This window comes from Rhinopithecus roxellana, chromosome 14 (assembly GCF_007565055.1).
Source record: "Rhinopithecus roxellana isolate Shanxi Qingling chromosome 14, ASM756505v1, whole genome shotgun sequence".
Lineage (NCBI taxonomy): Eukaryota > Metazoa > Chordata > Mammalia > Primates > Cercopithecidae > Rhinopithecus > Rhinopithecus roxellana.
Window position 1 is genome coordinate 93,910,850 of NC_044562.1, and position 22,004 is coordinate 93,932,853.

The 22,004-nt window shown below is 38.1% G+C and overlaps 1 protein-coding gene across 1 annotated transcript in view; it reads left to right on the plus strand.

Annotated features, from left to right (window-relative positions):
- ADAM23 (ADAM metallopeptidase domain 23) overlaps positions 1 to 22,004 on the plus strand; it is a 183,291-nt gene that overhangs the window by 122,745 nt on the left and 38,542 nt on the right. The window contains exons 14-18 of the mRNA XM_030917093.1: positions 1,106 to 1,154; positions 3,637 to 3,736; positions 7,374 to 7,445; positions 8,038 to 8,127; positions 9,424 to 9,504. Coding sequence (XP_030772953.1) covers positions 1,106 to 1,154; positions 3,637 to 3,736; positions 7,374 to 7,445; positions 8,038 to 8,127; positions 9,424 to 9,504 — 392 coding nt within the window. The remainder of the gene's footprint in view (positions 1 to 1,105; positions 1,155 to 3,636; positions 3,737 to 7,373; positions 7,446 to 8,037; positions 8,128 to 9,423; positions 9,505 to 22,004) is intronic.

Genomic DNA, 22,004 nt, shown 5'->3' on the forward strand with positions numbered 1-22,004 from the left:
GAAATCTTGGATCTGGAAAGAGGCTAGTGCTAGAGTCAGCTGAGAGGTGTTACTGAGTTGCATGGTGAAGTAGTGTGAGAAGTAGAGTTCATTACTAATGCCTGCCATAGTTCCCTCCTTCCTAAAATTCTTTATTTCTTTGTGACTTGTTTGTTTCGGTAGCTGTTTCATTGGTTCTAAACTTTGAGTTTAAAAAATCCATTTGGAAGCCTATCTTTGCATATACCTCTCTCTATATATGCATCGATATATATCACTCTCTCTGTCAAGATATATGTAGATATATGTATATATCTCGATAGAGAGTGAGAGATTTATAGAAAGGAGAAACAGGAAAAAATTAATGAAGAGAGGAGCCCATCACAATATCAATATGTCAGTCTCTGGTATCGAAGTTAAGTTATAAATGTTTTTAAGTGATTATGTACACTTCTGTTTTAGATTGCTCTCTTTTACTAAACCTTTTAGCATAGTGTTCATTCAAGTCTCTTGTTCATCCTCACTTCAACTCTTACAAATTGAACTCTCTTTTCTAACTTCGAGCATTCTCTGTTAGAAAACTTCGGTGATGATCCGTTGTGTTTGTGCAACAAGGCTTTATAATTCACAGAGAGCACATAGGTACACCATCTAGTGTGAACCCCACAACCACTCTGGAAGATAGACAAACAGGTGTTATTCCCATTTTAGAGGTAGAAACACTGAGACCCAGGAAATGCTAAGTTACTTGCCTATGGGACTCTCTCATATGATAGAACTTGGGCTAGAATTCAGGCTTTCCAATTTGTAGACCAGGGTACTTTTCACTAAACGTTGAAACTAGGAACCAAATTGAGTTGTCAGAGTTACAAAAATAATGAAGAGAGGCACAGTTTTATTTCTTGCCAGCTGTTTTCTTAGGAAGTAACCTATAGTTCTGGAAAGGATAAGGAAATATTGATTTAAAAGAAATAAATTTTGTTCTGTAAGACTTCACATTCCTTGTCTATTTGACTGACATGGAATTGGTAATAAAGAATTATTGTAGGAGTTATAATACCAATTAAATATGTGACTTTCTTTGTTTCCTTTTTCTTCTGTTGCTTTTATTGTTTTATTGGACCAGAATGTGACTGCACAGAATCCTGGGGTGGCTGCATCATGGAGGAAACAGGGTAAATTTTTATTATGCATGCATTTGATATATGCCTTTTGCTAAAATTGCTGCATGGAATTAGAAACAAGGTCTCTTGGGTATTGGTCTTTCAGGCTAAGCACAATATAAAATCAATAATTAGTTGTCTGATTTTTTTTTTTTTTTTTTTTTTTTTTTTTTGAGACAGAGTCTCGCTCTGTCGCCCAGGCTGGAGTGCAGTGGCCGGATCTCAGCTCACGGCAAGCTCCGCCTCCCGGGTTTACGCCATTCTCCTGCCTCAGCCTCCCGAGTAGCTGGGACTACAGGTGCCAGCCACCTCGCCCGGCTAGCTTTTTTTGTATTTTTTAGTAGAGACGGGATGTCACCGTGTTAGCCAGGATGGTCTCGAACTCCTGACCTCGTGATCCGCCCGTCTCGGCCTCCCAAAGTGCTGGGATTAGAGGCTTGAGCCACCGCGCCCGGCCTGTCTGATATTTTTAAACTGAAAGAGCTAATTTACTTTATATTTTAATTTTTTATTTAAGGTTGGTGATAAAAGTAAAATGTATGAACTTGTACTTCTTATTAACCCTTAAAGGAAGCACATGATTAAAGCCTTCTAAGTTTAGTGGAGGCATTAATTTTTTAGTACACTTAGATTAAAAGCTGGTTGTCTACCTGAAGTAGTCAGTGAAATCAATTTAGTCATCAATTTACATTTTAAAGAACTCATAAATATATATGTTTACAGTAATAAAAATTATACTATACTGTTTATAAATCAATAAAACTTTTTAAAAATTAAGACAGACTTACCGTGTCTAAATCAGGTAGTCTTCTAGTGATCAACATTTGAACATTCCCTCACTTTTCTTTTGTGAATACTTTGGGAACTAAAGCAGCTTCCCCAGAGCTGCTGTTGATTCAATGAACCAAGGCCTGGAAATATTGCCCTCTTTCCCAGGGACCCCTGCCTCATGGGAGCCACTGCCCCCAGGCCCCCTAAGCCATAACCTACTCCTAGTAGAGGGGAGAGGTTTCCTCACCTATGTGCCTCTTTTGCTTTCTTTGCCATGTCAGACACCTGCTCAACACACCAACCATTTCTGGTCCTACCTGCATTCCTCTGAGCCCTGGTTGCCCAAGGCCCTGACATACTTGAATAGAGTCCCATTGTTTTCTTCCACCAGCCCTCCTAGGAGTCCAACTCCTGGGGAGGAGTGTGGGCATGAAGGTTTGCACAGTAGGCCATTATCCCTGCTACTTTAGAATGCATTTCTAGAAATAGAGTTTAAACATGAAACCCTTAGCTTCCACGGTTCCCTTCCTATTACTCCATAGCTTAGTAATTTATGGCTTAACCAGGCTTTTCTGAGGACTGCTATGAGAAGGTAACACCTATAATCTTGGCTCTATAGGGAGATGTCTTCTATCTTCTAAATTAATCTCTGGGTTTTTTTTACAGTGACTCTTCATAATATATATAAAATATATAAAATATTTTAAAAGAGATATAATAAAATGTTTTAAAGTAAATATATATTTTCCCAAGAATATATTTCTATGTAGTTTTTCTAAGAGGTTCCTATCAAAAGTGGCAGGTTTTACCTACTTCTGTAAACTACCTTCATACATCAGAATGCATAAAATTATTGAATGGCTTCCTAGAATAAGTGGCCTGTCACTCACAAGTTCAAGCACTGTTACAATCACACACTGTATTCCTGAGGAATAGGTGTGTGTGTGTGTGTGTGTGTGTGTGTGTGTGATTCAGTTTAACCGTAACCATGTGTATAATATTCCCCTGTGTTCTTACATAGAGGTATTATATTTGATTAAGTAATTCACAGAGAGGCTCATTTTCTATTCCTGATTAATAATGAATATCACCAAATAGATTTGAAATTGAGAATAAAGAGCTATTATTCACGGGAGCATACCCTAATTCTATTGTCACTGTGCATATACATACTAAAAACGTATGTACATATACATGTATGATCTAATATAGCTCTTTAGGGTTTCCTTGTTTACCTGAATTGCATTGTTGGCCTGCATGATACAGTCTTTAATAAACTGGCCCTCACAACTCTCTCCTCCAATGTAAAATCTAGTAAGTTCATGAGCTCCTTTTATTCAGAACAGAGGCAAAAAAAAAAAAAAAAAAAAATGCTTGACTTTAATGCGATATAGCAAATAAAAATGAACAAACTTTATAGCCTATTTGAAGAGGTTTTGTAATGAGCTTTTTAAAAACCATTTCAAGCGTGGTCACAAAAGGGTGACCTGCTGAGGAGGTTGTAACATCGCCCTCAAATCTTTGATTTTCTTTGAATTTCCATCTCTGCAAACTCCACCACATGTACTTAAGTGGCAATTTGAACATAAATGCCTTGTCAAAATTTGTGTAGATTCATTTGGATCCAAAGTGAACATTTTGTTCCAATTTAGGGGTTTTAATTTTCTTCTCTGATGATTGCTTTTGGTAAATTATTTACATAGCGGATTCTTTGTCTCCTCAGGGTGTCCCATTCTCGAAAATTTTCAAAGTGCAGCGTTTTGGAGTATAGAGACTTTTTACAGAGAGGGGGTGGAGCCTGCCTTTTCAACAGGCCAACAAAGGTTAGTAACTTAGAAAGTTTACTAAGAAAGTATATTATTTCTCCAGTGTTTTATAATGGAACAGTGCTGGATATCAGATGCCTGTCTTGGAAAGCAGGTTTCTTGTCAGTCAGATTAATATTTAGTTATAAAAGTCCTTATCATGTTAAAGATTGAGTCCTGTTTAAGTGAATGACAAAACCATAGTTTCAGTGTTCTTGGTCTCTGGTTTTTCAGTGCTAGCTAGAACTCAAAAATCCTCCCTTCCAAAAAGCAAACAATCCTTCCATTAAAATATCTTTGAGATTGTCTTGTTAAGGTTTTCACCCTGCTGCTAAGAGATGGTGGGTTAAATTAAGATAAAATATTATTTTAATCAATTTCTCTGATAAAAATTCCATTTCTCCTTGACATTCTTTCTAGGGACAAGTATTAGTCCATTTTCACACTGCTATAAAGATACTGCCTCCGACTGGGTAATTTACAGACAAAAGAGTTTTAATTGACTCACAGTTCTACATGGCTAGGGAGGCCTCAGGAAACCTACAATCATGGTAGAAGGTAAAGGGGAAGCAGTCACCTTCTTCACAAGGTGGCAGGAGAGAGAGAAAGAGCTTGAGGAAGTGCCATACTTTAAAACCATCAGCTCTAGTGAGACTCACTCACTATCATGAGAACTGTATGGGGGAAACCACCTCCATGATTCAGTCACCTCCCATCAGGTAGATTCCTCCCTCAACAGTGGAAATTAGAACTCAAGATGAGATTTGGGTGGGGACCCAGAGCCAAACCATGTCAGGGCCTAACTAATTTCTTGACTTTTTTGAGTGGTTTGTCCTCCTGGGACATTAGTTCCTTGTAAATATCAGCCAGACAAAAAAATCACCCGAGGTATTTATGGTTACCATAGATATACATATGTATTTATAATGCGTTGTCTCTTTACCTGGGGAGGGCCACATTGTCAATTGGCATTTCATCAAACTTTATCTATATAGTGTCACAATCCTTTATTCACGTATTCTTAATTCAGAAAATGGAAAATTTTCAGAAGTGTTTTTTATGTTTGTGGAAAACACATTTGACAGTAAAACTTGTCCTAAACTGAAAAATATTTATACCTCATAAGGTAAATATTCGTAAGTCTTGCTGTAGAAATATTAACGGATTATAGTATATGTCCCAAGCCCCTCAGGACTATTACATAGAATATGGTAAATGCATCATACTTCTCTAAACTTCAGCAAAGCTGGAAGTCTCAAACTCATTGGCTTCAAAGCTTTTGCATAAATTGGGGCTGTAGACCTGTAGTAGCGTGTTTGGAAACGAAGCTGCTCAGCAGGCAAAAGATAGGATCAATGCTAATTAGCAGATGGTATAGAAATTCTAACATGGCAAATTTCGTATTTCTTTTTAAGATACTACTTCATGAATCAAATATAGCTCATTGCTATGCAAAATGTTTAATACTGTGCAAATTGAGAGAGCAGTGAGATAATGTTAACCTTTTTTTTTAAATCAGTAACTAATGTGGTAACTGACAGGATAATTTATTCCTAAACCCATAATTCAGCAACACTACGTAGTCGGGAGATGGTAGCTTGATGCCTGACATCTGTGTAAAATCTCAGTGGAAAAAGAAACAAGACTTTTAAAGTGACCTTTCATCGTTAAAGTCAGTTGCCTGCCTTTCATAATATTGATCTCAATGCAACAGAAATCCAAAAACCTTAAAGTGTTCAAAATGGGTGAAATAAGTAATAATGAACTAATGTGAGCTGCTGGCATTTTTGAATTGCACGGTACATGGCTAATTTTACCCACCTTGCAGCTTACCAGCCAATTATAAGCATCATGCCTGAGGAAACAACTCTCACTTGTTTGGAAAGGTTAAGGTTTCTAGCATATGCATAAGGATCCATCAGTGGATTTCTGAAATTGTCTGTGAATTAGGAGAAAATTATTCCAATAAATTGGAAATGAAATAAAAATAACTATAAATTGTCTGTTTTAAAAGTTAGTAAATACGGAATTATGTCTTTTTTTTTTTTTTTTTTTTTTTTTTGAGACGGAGTCTCGCTCTGTCACCCAGGCTGGAGTGCAGTGGCCGGATCTCAGCTCACTGCAAGCTCCGCCTCCAGGGTTTACGCCATTCTCCTGGCTCAGCCTCCCGAGTAGCTGGGACTACAGGCGCCCACCACCTCGCCCGGCTAATTTTTTGTATTTTTTAGTAGAGACGGGGTTTCATCGGGTTAGCCAGGATGGGGAATTATGTCTTTTTAAACTACCTAGTACAATGGTTAATAAACAACTATGGATTCCAGTGGAATAGTTTATATGTATGTATCAAAGAAGTGACTTTTTCCCCCAAGCATTTTGAATGTATGTATATGCATGTGTTGTGTGTATATTATTTTTATACTGTATCTGTGCATATTTTCTGTGCTTTGGGAATCTTCCCCACTGCCATGTTTTCCACATGGTTGGAGATAGTGACCCATCTCAGGATGGAGGCAGAGTCCTAAGAAGGAAAGAAGGAGGAGCCTGGTATAAAGTGCAGGCTATGTTCTAGTCAGTCCTTCCCTTTTCCAATTTCTCCTGCCTCCTGATCAAAATAACGCAGAGATGTGCAATGCTGATTTTACTCATAGGACATTTCCTTGAGGGGAGTCCCACCCAAGTAGCCTGGAAACCTTTGCTTTTCATAATAGTTTTGCCTTCCTGGAAGTGGAAGGAGGATCAGTTCTTTCTCAGGTGATTTTAATGGAAGGCAACCCTTCCTTGAGGTGTGTTCAGCTGCTGCAGATGGAGTCAGTTTCTCCCTGTCATATTCAGGGCTCAGACCATTTGGGTTGTAATGTGCTGCTCCAGCCTTCCTTTAAGGTGTGATGATTATGCCCAGAGAAATCCTGCCCGCCTCCCCACCGCCCCTGGAATGGGAAGTAGGCATGCTTCTCATAAACAGTCAACTACCTTTACGGTTGCTCTATAATATAGTTTATCTGGCAAGCAAGGTCATGGCACCAGTAGACTAGATTATTCTAGAAATTGTACTCTTCTATTGCCCTAGGAATGACTGAGAGATTTCTATATATCCATACATGTGTCTTATGCTTTCAGACACTTGGGATTTCTTGCCAGTGGAATGATGGGCTTGGATTTCTAGCAACATTTTTTCCCCTATGTTTACTTGCGTTTACTTGATTGTACATATCACGTTTGGCTATGACTGAAGCATATTTATCTTTTTAACAGTTTTTATGGCTTCTCAGTTGTCTTGAGACAAGTCAGCAAATTAGATATCTGTGATTCTTATTAGCAATGCATTTTAGCTCCATTAGCAAATATGAAAAGTTATCTATTCCTCTTGACAGCTTATCTCCATAAAAAGTAACTCTAATGCTAGAGGTCATCTCTGGAGCCCACGGCCAGAGAATCCCCCAAGAGATATTGCCCCATTTCAGATATATTTTTTTAAGTGCTATTAATAAGTGAACAGTATTTCCCATAGTCATCATTTATAAGATGCCGTAACAACAGATCATAGAAGAAAATCACATGATAGCTGATTATACGGCCCTTGTATGTGACCTGGTTGATGTGCTGATTTTCTGTGATAAATTGAAAAATGTTTCCCTTCTCTCCCTAATCTCTTTAGCTATTTGAGCCCACGGAATGTGGAAATGGATATGTGGAAGCTGGGGAGGAGTGTGATTGTGGTTTTCATGTGGTAGGTATAAGAAACCTTCTATACTTACAGCACAGATCTTACTTGGTGCAAACATGTATAGCATTCGTGAGAGGCCAGCTCATTGATTGTGGTCTTGCTGCCTTTCTTTCTCATCTCTCTGATTAGTGCTTAATTCAGCTCAGACACGTTAGAATTAGTCATGTCCTTATGGCCTTCTCTGAGCAAACCTAATGGATTCTTCTGCTTGAATTCCCTACCTCTTAAAAATTTATAGCTCGTATTCATCTAAGTTTTACCAAATCATAAAACATTCTTTCTGTGTTGTATATTATTTTTATCTTTATAAAATAGATTGGGTATTAAAATGTAGTGGAACTAGTTGGAGGAGAATTGCCTGCTAAAAATTAAGCTTTCTCTTTGGTATTGAAGTCCTTTCATAGAAGATCTCACTTTGCTGAGAAGTATTGCAGGAAGGAATCTATCCTTGTTTAAAGTAATTAATTCTTTCCCAGAGTATTTGCTTACTATTGTATAAATGTACTCATTTGGAATATGCATGCCACGTGTGGAGAGAAAATGACTGACCAGCTGGTCAGGCTCTTTGCTTACTCACGTGAAGTGTTTTCTTTAGGAATGCTATGGGTTGTGCTGTAAGAAATGTTCCCTCTCCAACGGGGCTCACTGCAGCGATGGGCCCTGCTGTAACAACACCTCATGTCTTGTGAGTATTCTGACAGTTTCATCTTTCTTTTAACTGACAGATTAGCCAGATATCTCAGTGTGTACACTGAGCATTTGTATAGCTTGTCACAAATTTCTTGGGTACAGTGTACATATTAGCCTGGCAGTTTTATAGAATCGATAAATCTCAAATTCTGTGAGCCGCAACATTTATCTCTACTATTATTCACTACCAGCCATCTTATCCTGCAATGCCTCATTAAGAAAATATACCTAAACTGCTTCCAAAAGAGTTGCCCTACTAACACAGATGAAATCCATGTTAAATTGTTGAATAGAAGAGGGACAATTTCTGTGGTCTTTTTGATAATATGACCTACTTATAACATTTTTCTTCAAAACGTACCCTAATTTATTTTAGACCTGAACATAAAAGCTAGTGCTCATATTTTCCCATTGGGTTTAAAATCCCCTGTAAAGGCAAGAAAGTGAGATAGGAAAGTAACATCTGAATGCATACTCGTATGTGTATATACACGGTTTTTGTGTGTGTGGACATATACAGTCTTCCATCCACAGAGACCACCAGTTATTTTTTGAAAAGTCATTTTAATCTTCCCTTTTCTCATATATATAACCTCTAATATTCCTTATAACCATAGAATTACATAATTTTATGATTTTTTTCAATATTAGGGGTTATTATGCTTTATGGTATTTAGAAGATTCTAGCTTAGTTTCTCCTTGCTTCATGTCCCCAACTAGATTATAAATTGCTTGAGGGTAATGGTCTCTTTCCTTCACCTTTTACCCACACCCTCCTCAAATAAAATGCTTTGTATACAATAGGCATTCCCTGGCATTACTAAAGGTAATTCATATGAATTTATTAAAATTTGATTATCTATGTGTAGCAAAGGCAAGTTTAATATCTATGCTAATAGGTAATTCAATGAAGGTTGGGTATATATGTGAATTTTTCAGAGAGATCTTAAATGTTTATATTATAGTGTTTTGCTATTTTGTTTGTAAGCCAAACCAGAATTTCTTCTTTAGGTGATTTCCATCACATTGTTTTCTGAAAATAGTACTCTGAGACAGTGGATTTTGAAATCTGAACATTTAAAGCTTTGGTTGATGATTCATCTTTAGTATAGATGGTAGCATCTGGGTCTTGTTTCTATTCTGCAGTAGGATATTCTGTCTTGCTAATTCTTAAAAAGAGTTTGGTGTTAGTTATGTGAGACTATAGGCATTGTTGGTGAGTCTAAGAATGTTATAATAACTCTGAAATATTACATAATCCTAACTCTTAATATTGAATTTTGATTTGCAGTTTCAGCCACGAGGGTATGAATGCCGGGATGCTGTGAACGAGTGTGATATTACTGAATATTGTACTGGAGACTCTGGCCAGGTATGGCGCACTGAGTTTTCGGTAATACATTTTACTTGTAAGTACAGGTTGAGTATTCCTTATCCACAATGCTTGGGGCCAGAAGTATTTCAGACTTAAAATTTTTGGATTTTGGAATATTTGCATATTCATAATGAGATATCATGGGGATGGGACTCAAATCTAAACAAGAAAGTCTTTGATGTTTCATATACACTTTATACACATTGCCTGAAGGTAATTTTATGTAATATTTTTAAGTAACTTTGTGCATTAAACAAAGTTTGTGTACATTGAATCCTCAGAAAGCAAAGATATCACTATCTCAGCCACCCATGTGGACAATCATTGGTTGTTCAGCATCACCATCTTTCCTGACTTTGAATCTAAGTGCTACCAATACGCAATTATTCTCCTGTACTTATTCACACCTAATTACTTAACAGTAAAAAAAAATTGGACATACCATTAAGACATTGAAAAAATAATGTGTTCAGGATAATCAAGCAGCACAGTAGCATCACCCAAATAACTGTATCAGAAAAACAGCAACAATGAAAATGGCAGGCTTTCAGTCACCACTTATGATGCTGTGTTTTAAACCTTTGAAAAGGTTACTGTATGCTGTATTTTACTTTTTTTTTTTTTTTTTTTTTTTTTTAAGAAACATCAGAAGCAGTGGAGGGACCAGGAAGTGGGTCCTCTAGGGATAAGGGGACATTCTGCTGGATGGATTTTAAAAATGGTTCCTCCAGAGTCATCTGCCTCATTAACAGAGTTTTTGCTTAGAAGTCTCTCTTTGATTTTATTAGATTGGTACAAAAGTAATTGCGGTTTTTGCCATTGCTTTTGATGGCAAAAACCATAATTACTTTTGCACCAACCTAATATAAACTGGCATGATTTCTTGTTCTGTTATGAATGCACACTGGCTCTAATTCTTCATGAAGCCCATCACACACTTTCACCATATGTCCATAGGCGCTTCTGCAGTGTTAACGATGTCATCTTCATCATCATGTCAACACTCAAAACATTTCAGATTTTGGAGCATTTCTGATCTTGGGTTTTTGTTTTAGGAAGCTCACTCAACCCGGCTCAACCTGTACATATTTTAAAGCTTTCAGTATAGATTGCACATGTGAATATGCTTTGTTTCCTTTGTTTTATGTTTTATTTTGCTTGGTTTGTGGTTATTTCTAGCTGTTTACCATACCTTCATTTTAGGAAAGTTTGGTGTGGTTTTCTTTTTTTGTGTGTGTGGGGTAGGGGCCTAAATCTTTTTTTCTTCCTAATTTCTCCTTCATAACTAGTTCTCTTTATATGATTTATATCCAACTAATTGATTTTTCTTTTCTGGTCCTTACATCTTAAACAGTACATTCACACTGATGAAGCACTAATGTGCTGTTTTGGAACATTTTAAAGCCACGAAACCAGTTATTAGACAAAATTTGGATGGATGCCCAATGTAGAAAATAAGGAACAAGCAGCACTACTCTGGCTGAAGTGGGATTGGGAGCAGAAGTCCACCTTTCTTAATTCTCCGTTGCCATGTCTGTCACACACATGTAGCCCTGGCTTCATGGCCTGTGTGATTTGGCATGATCTTCTTCCCATTAAAATTATTGCCACATAATTAATATTGCCCTCTAAAATTCCTTCTTTATATAGTGTTTATGTGTTTAATTTACCTATTATTTTATGTGTTTAATTTATACACATTATATCTTTATTTGTCATTCAAGTGAATATTTGTTGAGGGCCTACTGTGTGATAAGCACTGCTCTAAATACTGGCACATGGCCTTATTCTCATGGAACCTACATTCTGCTGGGTGTAGAAAGGCAAGTATATAAACAAAAATGTCAGATGGTGGTAAGTACAAAGCATAAAATAAGGTGAAGTGGAAAGAGTATAGGGTAGGATGTGGTAGATAGGGTGATCAAATATTTCTTCCTGGAGGAGATGGCATGGAAGCAGAGACACAAATAAGAAGGAGCTCATCAGTAAATAATGAGTACAGAAGCTTAGCTTCTCCATGAAATGGAATGAAAGCAAGGATAGCTGGAGAACAGTGGAAACATTTCAAAAAGGAAGTCAAGAATCAGGGCAGGTAGGGACATGTAGGCCATGGAAAGAATTTTAGATTTCATTCTACTGTCATTTTAATTCTGACATTATTTTAAAAGCATTTTCCCATGCTATTATACAGTTTTTATAGGTAATTCTTTTCACGATTGTATGAGAGTCTGTCGTGTGGATTTATCAGTTGATTTATACCCAATGTGGGTATCTAGATTTTGGCAGTTTATTATTAGTAGTATAGAAGTGAACATTTTTGTGCATTTTTACAAGAGTGTTTCTTGTTCAGAGTTAGCTCCTCAGGACAAGTTCCTAAAAATGGGGGTTACCTGTTGCTAGGCATTGTGCTTTCCAAGAGGCTCCCAATAGAGTACACTTGGCAGTCAAAATATCACTTTTATTATTGAAAATGGCCAAGTTGAAGGCTGTAGCTTAATGTGAGAGCTAAAAAGTTATCTTTAAGATCCCGGTTCAGGCTGTAGCAACAGGCTACTGACAAAATTGGGTCCAGAAGGACAATGTATGGCATGGGGGAGCAACGGAAAATGCATAGTTTATGTGGGTAGGCTTGCTTCTAAAAGAATGGCAGAACTGAGGCAGAATGCCTAGTTCTTCTTCCCAAGCTTATCATTGGTCAATCACTCCACCTCCCAATGATGGAAGTGAGTAAGGAGGAGGGGAGCTGGGCTTACACTAAGTTCCTTAATCAGAAGGAAAAATGAGGAGAGAGAAAGAAGGGTTCTAATTAACATTTTTGTAAAGGTGTTTATATATATTATTTGAAGTTCAATTCAAATGGATGCTCTTAAATAAATTGTACCGTGAAATATGTTCAGGCCATGTTTTCATTATTTTTAAGCATATCTGTTTCTTACGTTTCATTAAATAGGTTTTTTTGCAATTTTCTGTAATCAAAGTATGAGACCTGTAGGTTCTGTGTTTAATGACAAGTGTATTGACAATCCTGATACACTGTTTCACTGAGTTATATTTTTAGCTTTGTAGAATACTACTATTTTTATATTTACCATATATGGTTTTAGTTCTGTGTAGTCAGCCCTTTTAGAAGTATAGTTTTTTCATTTCAATTTTTAACTCTTTAAGTGCCATAGAATTTACTAGAAATAAGACTTTTATGATGAGAACTCTTTGTTTAACCTAATATTCTATTGTCTAAGTAAAACATTTTTTCTTTTTATAGCATGTGTCTAAGCTGAAAATTACGCTGTTAAATTAATTTCACAGTAGTACATTAGAATAGAATATTTTTGCTAATATTTTTCTAGCATGATCAGGATGAACCTAAAATAGAGGTAGAGGGACTTAAAACCCCCCAAAAATCTTCTTTTTCTCTTTAAGAAATAATGAGCCTTGAATTTAATTAATACCACTAATAATTAAGAAAATGGAATCTCTGCAACTCTGAGAATCAGTATATACAGGCAACATTATGACTTTATCTCTTTTACCTCATAATGTATTTTTCTTAATTTTTATATTAGCATTTTTATATTGCCTCAGAGCTACTTATTAAACTTACAAATTATAATAGAATAAACAATACTTAAGATAAATCCTTGACAAACAATACTGGTAGATGTAATACAGATATTTGAAAGATAGGAGAAATATTTTTTGTTAGTGCTATGAAATATGTCATCTGGGTGGGTCGTATAACATAATTTAAAGTAAACACTTCTAAATGCTATTGCACTATTGAAGCCTGTCTGCCTCGAGTGAACCATCCTGTATAGCATAATGTACAAGGAAGGTTCTGGAATGACATTTAGAGACTGAATCCAATGCTCTGCTCATAAGCAGAATAAAGTGCACAGATTTATGGTTCTCCTGTTTTAAATGTGCACAGAGAACATGGAACGTTCCCTAATTTCTCTGGTTAAACATTCCTGTGATAAGCAACTGTCTTTTATTAGCCTAAACTAAAACCAGATAGACTAGAAATCTGACATGTGGCTGTGCCAATTTAGAATAAGGGCATTTTTTTCATTAGTGAAGAATTTTACAAGGTTTTTTCTAACTGAAACATCACAAAACTAAAATCTGACAAATTAATTTTAGATCCTGATGTGCTTATTCTAATAGCAATATTGCTTTTGCATTACTGTTGACTGTGGTTGTGTTCGTTTTATTTATTTATTTATTTATTATTATACTTTAAGTTCTAGGGTACATGTGCATAACGTGCAGGTTTGTTACATATGTATACTTGTGCCATGTTGGTGTGCTACACCCATCAACTCGTCAGCACCCATCAACTCGTCATTTACGTCAGGTATAACTCCCAATGCAATCCCTCCCACCTCCCCCCTCCCCATGATAGGCCCCGGTGTGTCATGTTCCCCTTCCCGAGTCCAAGTGATCTCATTGTTCAGTTCCCACCTATGAGTGAGAACATGTGGTGTTTGGTTTTCTGTTCTTGTGATAGTTTGCTAAGAATGATGGTTTCCAGCTGCATCCATGTCCCTACAAAGAACACAAACGCATCCTTTTTTATGGCTGCATAGTATTCCATGGTGTATATGTGCCACATTTTCTTAATCCAGTCTGTCACTGATGGACATTTGGGTTGATTCCAAGTCTTTGCTATTGTGAATAGTGCCGCAATAAACATACGTGTGCATGTGTCTTTATAGCAGCATGATTTATGATCCTTTGGGTATATACCCAGTAATGGGATGGCTGGGTCATATGGTACATCTAGTTCTAGATCCTTGAGGAATCGCCACACTGTTTTCCATAATGGTTGAACTAGTTTACAGTCCCACCAACAGTGTAAAAGTGTTCCTATTTCTCCACATCCTCTCCAGCACCTGTTTTTTCCTGACTTTTTAATGATTGCCATTCTAACTGGTGTGAGATGGTATCTCATTGTGGTTTTGATTTGCATTTCTCTGATGGCCAGTGATGATGAGCATTTTTTCATGTGTCTGTTGGCTGTATGCATGTCTTCTTTTGAGAAATGTCTGTTCATATCCTTTGCCCACTTTTTGATGGGGTTGTTTGTTTTTTTCTTGTAAATTTGTTTGAGTTCTTTGTAGGTTCTGGATATTAGCCCTTTGTCAGATGAGTAGATTGCAAAAATTTTCTCCCATTCTGTAGGTTGCGTGTTCACTCTGATGGTAGTTTATTTTGCTGAGCAAAAGCTCTTTAGTTTAATTAGATCCCATTTGTCAATTTTTGCTTTTGCTGCCGTTGCTTTTGGTGTTTTAGACATGAAGTCCTTGCCCATGCCTATGTCCTGAATGGTACTACCTAGGTTTTCTTCTAGGGTTTTTCTGGTATTAGATCTAACATTTAAGTCTCTAATCCATCTTGAATTAATTTTCGTATAAGGAGTAAGGAAAGAATCCAGTTTCACCTTTCTACTTATGGCTAGCCAATTTTCCCCGCACCATTTATTAAATAGGGAATCCTTTCCCCATTTCTTGTTTCTCTCAGGTTTGTCAAAGATCAGATGGCTGTAGAAGTGTATTATTTCTGAGGACTCTGTTCTGTTCCACTGGTCTATATCTCTGTTTTGGCACTAGTACCATGCTGTTTTGGTTACTGTAGCCTTGTAGTATAGTTTAAAGTCAGGTAGTGTGATACCTCCAGCTTTGTTCTTTTGACTTAGGATTGTCTTGGCAATGCGGGCTCTTTTTTGGTTCCATATGAACTTTAAAGCAGTTTTTTCCAATTCTGTGAAGAAACTCATTGGTAGCTTGATGGGGACGGCATTGAATCTATAAATAACCTTGGGCAGTATGGCCATTTTCACGATATTGATTCTTCCTATCCATGAGCATGGTATATTCTTCCATTTGTTTGTGTCCTCTTTTATTTCACTGAGCAGTGGTTTGTAGTTCTCCTTGAAGAGGTACTTGACATCCCTTGTAAGTTGGATTCCTAGGTATTTTATTCTCTTTGAAGCAATTGTGAATGGAAGTTCATTCATGATTTGGCTCTCTGTTTGTCTGTTACTGGTGTATAAGAATGCTTGTGATTTTTGCACATTAATTTTGTATCCTGAGACTTTGCTGAAGTTGCTTATCAGCTTAAGGAGATTTTGGGCTGAGACAATGGGGTTTTCTAAATATACAATCATGTCATCTGCAAACAGGGACAATTTGACTTCTTCTTTTCCTGACTGAATACCCTTGATTTCTTTCTCTTGCCTGGTTGCCCTGGCCAGAACTTCCAACACTATGTTGAATAGGAGTGGTGAGAGAGGGCATCCCTGTCTTGTGCCAGTTTTCAAAGGGAATTTTTCCAGTTTTTGCCCATTCAGTATGATATTGGCTGTGGGTTTGTCATAAATAGCTCTTATTATTTTGAGGTACGTTCCATCAATACCGAATTTATTGAGCGTCTTTAGCATGAAGGGCTGTTGAATTTTGTCAAAGGCCTTTTCTGCATCTATTGAGATAATCATGTGGTTCTTGTCTTTGGTTCTGTTTATATGCTGGATTACGTTTATTGATTTGCGAATGTTGAACCAGCCTTGCATCCCAGGGATGCAGCCCACTTGATCATGGTGGATAAGCTTTTTGATGTGCTGCTGAATCCGGTTTGCCAGTATTTTATTGAGGATTTTTGCATCGATGTTCATGAGGGATATTGGTCTAAAATTCTCTTTTTTTGTTGTGTCTCTGCCAGGCTTTGGTATCAGGATGATGTTGGCCTCATAAAATGAGTTAGGGAGGATTCCCTCTTTTTCTATTGATTGGAATAGTTTCAGAAGGAATGGTACCAGCTCCTCCTTGTACCTCTGGTAGAATTCAGTTGTGAATCCATCTGGTCCTGGACTTTTTTTGGTTAGTAGGCTATTAATTATTGCCTTAATTTCAGAGCCTGCTATTGGTCTATTCAGGGATTCAACTTCTTCCTGGTTTAGTCTTAGAAGAGTGTAAGTGTCCAGGAAATTATCCATTTCTTCTAGATTTTCTAGTTGATTTGCATAGAGGTGTTTATAGTATTCTCTGATGGTAGTTAGTATTTCTGTGGGGTCAGTGGTGATAGCCCCTTTATCATTTTTTATTGCATCTATTTGATTTTTCTCTCTTTTCTTCTTTGTTAGTCTTGCTAGCAGTCTGTCAATTTTGTTGATCTTTTCAAAAAACCAACTCCTGGATTCATTGATTTTTTGGAGGGTTTTTTGTGTCTCTATCTCCTTCAGTTCTGCTCTGATCTTAGTTATTTCTTGCCTTCTGCTAGCTTTTGAATGTGTTTGATCTTGCTTCTCTAGTTCTTTTAATTGTGATGTTAGAGTGTCAATTTTAGATCTTTCCAGCTTTCTCTCGTGGGCATTTAGTGCTATAAATTTCCCTCTACACACTGCTTTAAATGTGTCCCAGAGATTCTGGTATGTTGTATCTTTGTCCTCATTGGTTTCAAAGAACATCTTTATTTCTGCCTTCATTTCGTTATGTACCCAGTAGTCATTCAGGAGCAGGTTGTTCAGTTTCCATGTAGTTGTGCAGTTTTGAGTGAGTTTCTTAGTCCTGAGTTCTAGTTTGATGGCACTGTGGTCTGAGAGACAGTTTGTTATAATTTCTGTTCTTTTACATTTGCTAAGGAGTGCTTTACTTCCAGTTATGTGGTCAATTTTGGAATAAGTGTGATGTGGTGCTGAGAAAAATGTATATTCTGTTGATTTGGGGTGGAGAGTTCTATAGATGTCTATTAGGTCTGCTTGGTGCAGAGATGAGTTCAATTCCTGGATATCCTTGTTAACTTTCTGTCTCGTTGATCTGTCTAATGTTGACAGTGGGGTGTTGAAGTCTCCCATTATTATTGTATGGGAGTCTAAGTCTCTGTGTAAGTCTCTAAGGACTTGCTTTATGAATCTGGGTGCTCCTGTATTGGGTGCATATATATTTAGGATAGTTAGCTCTTCCTGTTGAATTGATCCCTTTACCATTATATAATGGCCTTCTTTGTCTCTTTTGATCTTTGATGGTTTAAAGTCTGTTTTATCAGAGACTAGGATTGCAACCCCTGCTTTTTTTTGTTCTCCATTTGCCTGGTAGATCTTCCTCCATCCCTTTATTTTGAGCCTATGTATGTCTCTGCATGTGAGATGGGTCTCCTGAATACAGCAGACTGATGGGTCTTGACTCTTTATCCAGTTTGCCAGTCTGTGTCTTAATTGGAGCATTTAGTCCATTAACATTTAAGGTTAATATTGTTATGTGTGAACTTGATCCTGCCATTATGATATTAACTGGTTATTTTGCTCGTTAGTTGATGCAGTTTCTTCCTGGCCTCAATGGTCTTTACATTTTGGCATGTTTTTGCAATGGCTGGTACCGGTTGTTCCTTTCCATGTTTAGGGCTTCCTTCAGGGTCTCTTGTAAGGCAGGCCTGGTAGTGACAAAATCTCTAAGCATTTGCTTATCTGTAAAGGATTTTATTTCTCCTTCACTTATGAAACTTAGTTTGGCTGGATATGAAATTCTGGGTTGAAAATTCTTTTCTTTAAGAATGTTGAATATTGGCCCCCACTCTCTTCTGGCTTGTAGAGTTTCTGCCGAGAGATCTGCGTTAGTCTGATGGGCTTCCCTTTGTGGGTAACCCGACCTTTCTCTCTGGCTGCCCTTAAGATTTTTTCCTTCATTTCAACTTTGGTGAATCTGGCAATTATGTGTCTTGGAGTTGCTCTTCTGGAGGAGTATCTTTGTGGCGTTCTCTGTATTTCCTGAATGTGAATGTTGGCCTGCCCTACTAGGTTGGGGAAGTTCTCCTGGATGATATCCTGCAGAGTGTTTTCCAACTTGGTTCCATTTTCCCCCTCACTTTCAGGCACCCCAATCAGACGTAGATTTGGTCTTTTTACATAATCCCATACTTCTTGCAGGCTTTGTTCATTACTTTTTCTTCTTTTTTCTTTTGGTTTCTCTTCTCGCTTCATTTCATTCATTTGATCCTCAATCGCTGATATTCTTTCTTCCAGTTGATCGAGTCGATTACTGAAGCTTGTGCATTTGTCACGTATTTCTCGTGTCATGGTTTTCATCTCTGTCATTTCGTTTATGACCTTCTCTGCATTAATTACTCTAGCTATCAATTCTTCCACTCTTTTTTCAAGATTTTTAGTTTCTTTGCGCTGGGTACGTAATTCCTCCTTTAGCTCTGAGAAGTTTGATGGACTGAAGCCTTCTTCTCTCAGCTCGTCAAAGTCATTCTCCGTCCAGCTTTGATCCGTTGCTGGCGATGAGCTGCGCTCCTTTGCAGGGGGAGATGCGCTATTATTTTTTGAATTTCCAGCTTTTCTGCCCTGCTTTTTCCCCATCTTTGTGGTTTTATCTGCCCTTGGTCTTTGATGATGGTGACGTACTGATGGGGTTTTGGTGTAGGTGTCCTTCCTGTTTGATAGTTTTCCTTCTAACGGTGAGGACCCTCAGCTGTAGGTCTGTTGGAGATTGCTTGAGGTCCACTCCAGACCCTGTTTGCCTGGGTATCAGCAGCAGAGGCTGCAGAAGATAGAATATTGCTGAACAGCGAGTGTACTTGTCTGATTCTTACTTTGGAAGCTTCCTCTCAGGGGTGTACCCCACCGTGTGAGGTGTGGGGTGTCAGTCTGCCCCTAGTGGGGGATGTCTCCCAGTTAGGCTACTCAGGGGTCAGGGACCCACTTGAGCAAGCAGTCTGTCCCTTCTCAGATCTCAACCTCTGTGTTGGGAGATCCACTGCTCTCTTCAAAGCTGTCAGACAGAGTCGTTTGCATCTGCAGAGGTTTCTGCTGCTTTTTCTGTTGTTTTTGTTGTTGTTGTTGTTGTTTAGCTCTGCCCTGTCCCCAGAGGTGGAGTCTACAGAGACAGGCAGGCTTCCTTGAGCTGCTGTGAGCTCCACCCAGTTCGAGCTTCCCAGAGGCTTTGTTTACCTACTTACGCCTCATCAATGGCGGGCGCCCCTCCCCCAGCCTCGCTGCTGCCTTGCAGTTAGATCGCAGACTGCTGTGCTGGCAATGAGGGAGGCTCCATGGGCGTGGGACCCTCCCGGCCAGGTGTGGGATATAATCTCCTGGTGTGCCCGTTTGCTTAAAGCGCAGTATTGAGGTGGGAGTTACCCGATTTTCCAGGTGTTGTGTGTCTCAGTTCCCCTGGCTAGGAAAAGGGATTCCCTTCCCCCTTGCGCTTCCCAGGTGAGGCAATGCCTCGCCCTGCTTCAGCTCTCGCTGGTCGGGCTGCAGCAGCTGACCAGCACCGATTGTCCGGCACTCCCTTGTGAGATGAACCCAGTACCTCAGTTGAAAATGCAGAAATCACCGGTGTTCTGTGTCGCTCACGCTGGGAGTTGGAGACTGGAGCTGTTCCTATTCGGCCATCTTGCTCTGCCCCCATCTATTTATTTTTTAATATTACAAATTTATTTTTCCATAAGTTATTGGGGTACAGGTGGTATTTGGTTACATGAGTAAGTTCTTTCATAGTGATTTGTGAGATTTTGGTGCATTCATCACCTGAGCAGTATACACTGCACCATATTTGTAGTCTTTTATCCCTTGCCCCCCTCCCTGCTTCCCCCTAAGTCCCCAGAATCTGTTGTATCATTATTATGTCTTTGCGTCATTACTTAGCCCCCATATATCAGTGAGAACATATGATGCTTGGTTTTCCATTCTGAGTGACATCTCTTAGAATTAATAGTCTCCATTCTTAGCCAGGTCACTGCAAATGCTGTGAATCCATTCCTTTTTACGACTATGTAGTATTCCATCATATATATATATGTGTATGTGTATACACACACACACGCTACAGTTTCTTTATCCACTCGTTGATTGATGGGCATTTGGGTTAGTTGATGGTCATTTGAGTTGGTTCCAGGATTTTGCAGTTGCGAATTGTGCTGCTATAAACATGCATGCACAAGTATCTTTTTTGAATAATGAGGTCTTTTCCTCTGGGTAGATACCTAGTAGTGGGATTGATGGATCAAATGGTAGACCTACTTTTAGCTCTTTAAGGAATCTCCACGCTATTTTCCATAATGGTGGTACTCATTTCCATTCCCACCAGCAGTGTAGAAGTGTTCCCTGTTCAACGTCTACTGTTTTTTTTTTTTTTTTTATTATGGCCATTCTTGCAGGAGTAAGGTGGTATTGCATTGTGGTTTTGATTTGCATTTCCCTGACCATTAGTGATGTTGAGCATCTTTTCATATGTTTGATGGCCATTTGTGTGTCTTCTTTTGAGAATTGTTGATTCATGTCCTTAGCCCACTTTTTGATGGGATTTTTTTTTCTTACTGATTTGTTTGAATTCATTGTAGATTCTGGATATTATTTCTTTGTCAGATGTATAGCTCGTGAAGGTTTTCTCCCACTCTTTGGGTTGTCTGTTTATTCTGCTGACTTTTCCTTTTGCCATGCAAAAGCTCTTTAGTTTAATTAGGTCCCAGCTATTTATTGTTGTTTTTATTGCATTTGCTTTTGGGTTCTTGGTCATGAAATCCTGGCCTATAAGCCAATGTCTGGAAGGGTTTTTCAGTGTTTTCTTTATAGTTTCCCGTCTTAGGTTTAAGTCCTTAATCCATCTTGAGTTGATTTTTCTGTAAGGTTCTCACCTTGAGAACCTTATGAGGATCCAGTTTCACTCTCCTACATGCCGCTAGCCATTTATCCTGGCACCATTTATTGAAAAGGGTGTCCTTTCCCGCACTTTATGTTTTGTTTGCTTTGTCAAAGATCAGTTGGCTGTAAGTATTTGGACTTATTTCTGGGTTCTATATGCCATTGGTCTGTATGCCTATTTTTATACTAGTGCCATGCTGTTTTGGTGACTGTGGCCTTATAATTTGAAATCAGGTAATGTGATGCCTCCAGATTTGTTCTTTTTGCTTAGTCTTGCTTTGGCTATGTGGGCTCTTTTTGGTTCTATATTAATATTAGAATTGTTTTTGCTAATTCTGTGAAGAATGATGGTGGTATTCTGATGGGGATTGTGTTGAATTTGTAGATTGCTTTTGGCATTATGCTTATCTTGAAATATTGATTCTACCCATCCATGAGCATGGGATGTGTTTCCATTTGTTTGTGTCATCCATGATTTCTTTCAGCAGTGTTTTAGTGTAGAGGTTTTTGGACCCTTTGTTGGGTATATTCCTAAGTTTTTTTTGTTTTGTTTTGTTTTTTTGCAGCTTTTTTTTGTAAAAGGGGTTGAGTTCTTGATTTGATTCTCTGATCACTGTTGTTGTATAGAAGAGCTACTGATTTGTGTACATTATTCTTGTATCTGGAAACTTTGCTGAATTCCTTTTATCAGTTCTAGGAGCTTTCTAAAGGAGTCCTTAGGGTTTTCAAGGTAAACAATCATATCATCAGCAAACAGTGACAGTCTGACTTCCTCTTTACCAACTTGGAGGCCCTTTCTTTCTTTCTCTTGTCTGATTGCTCTGGCTAGGACTTCCAGTACTATGTTGAAGAGGAGTGGTGA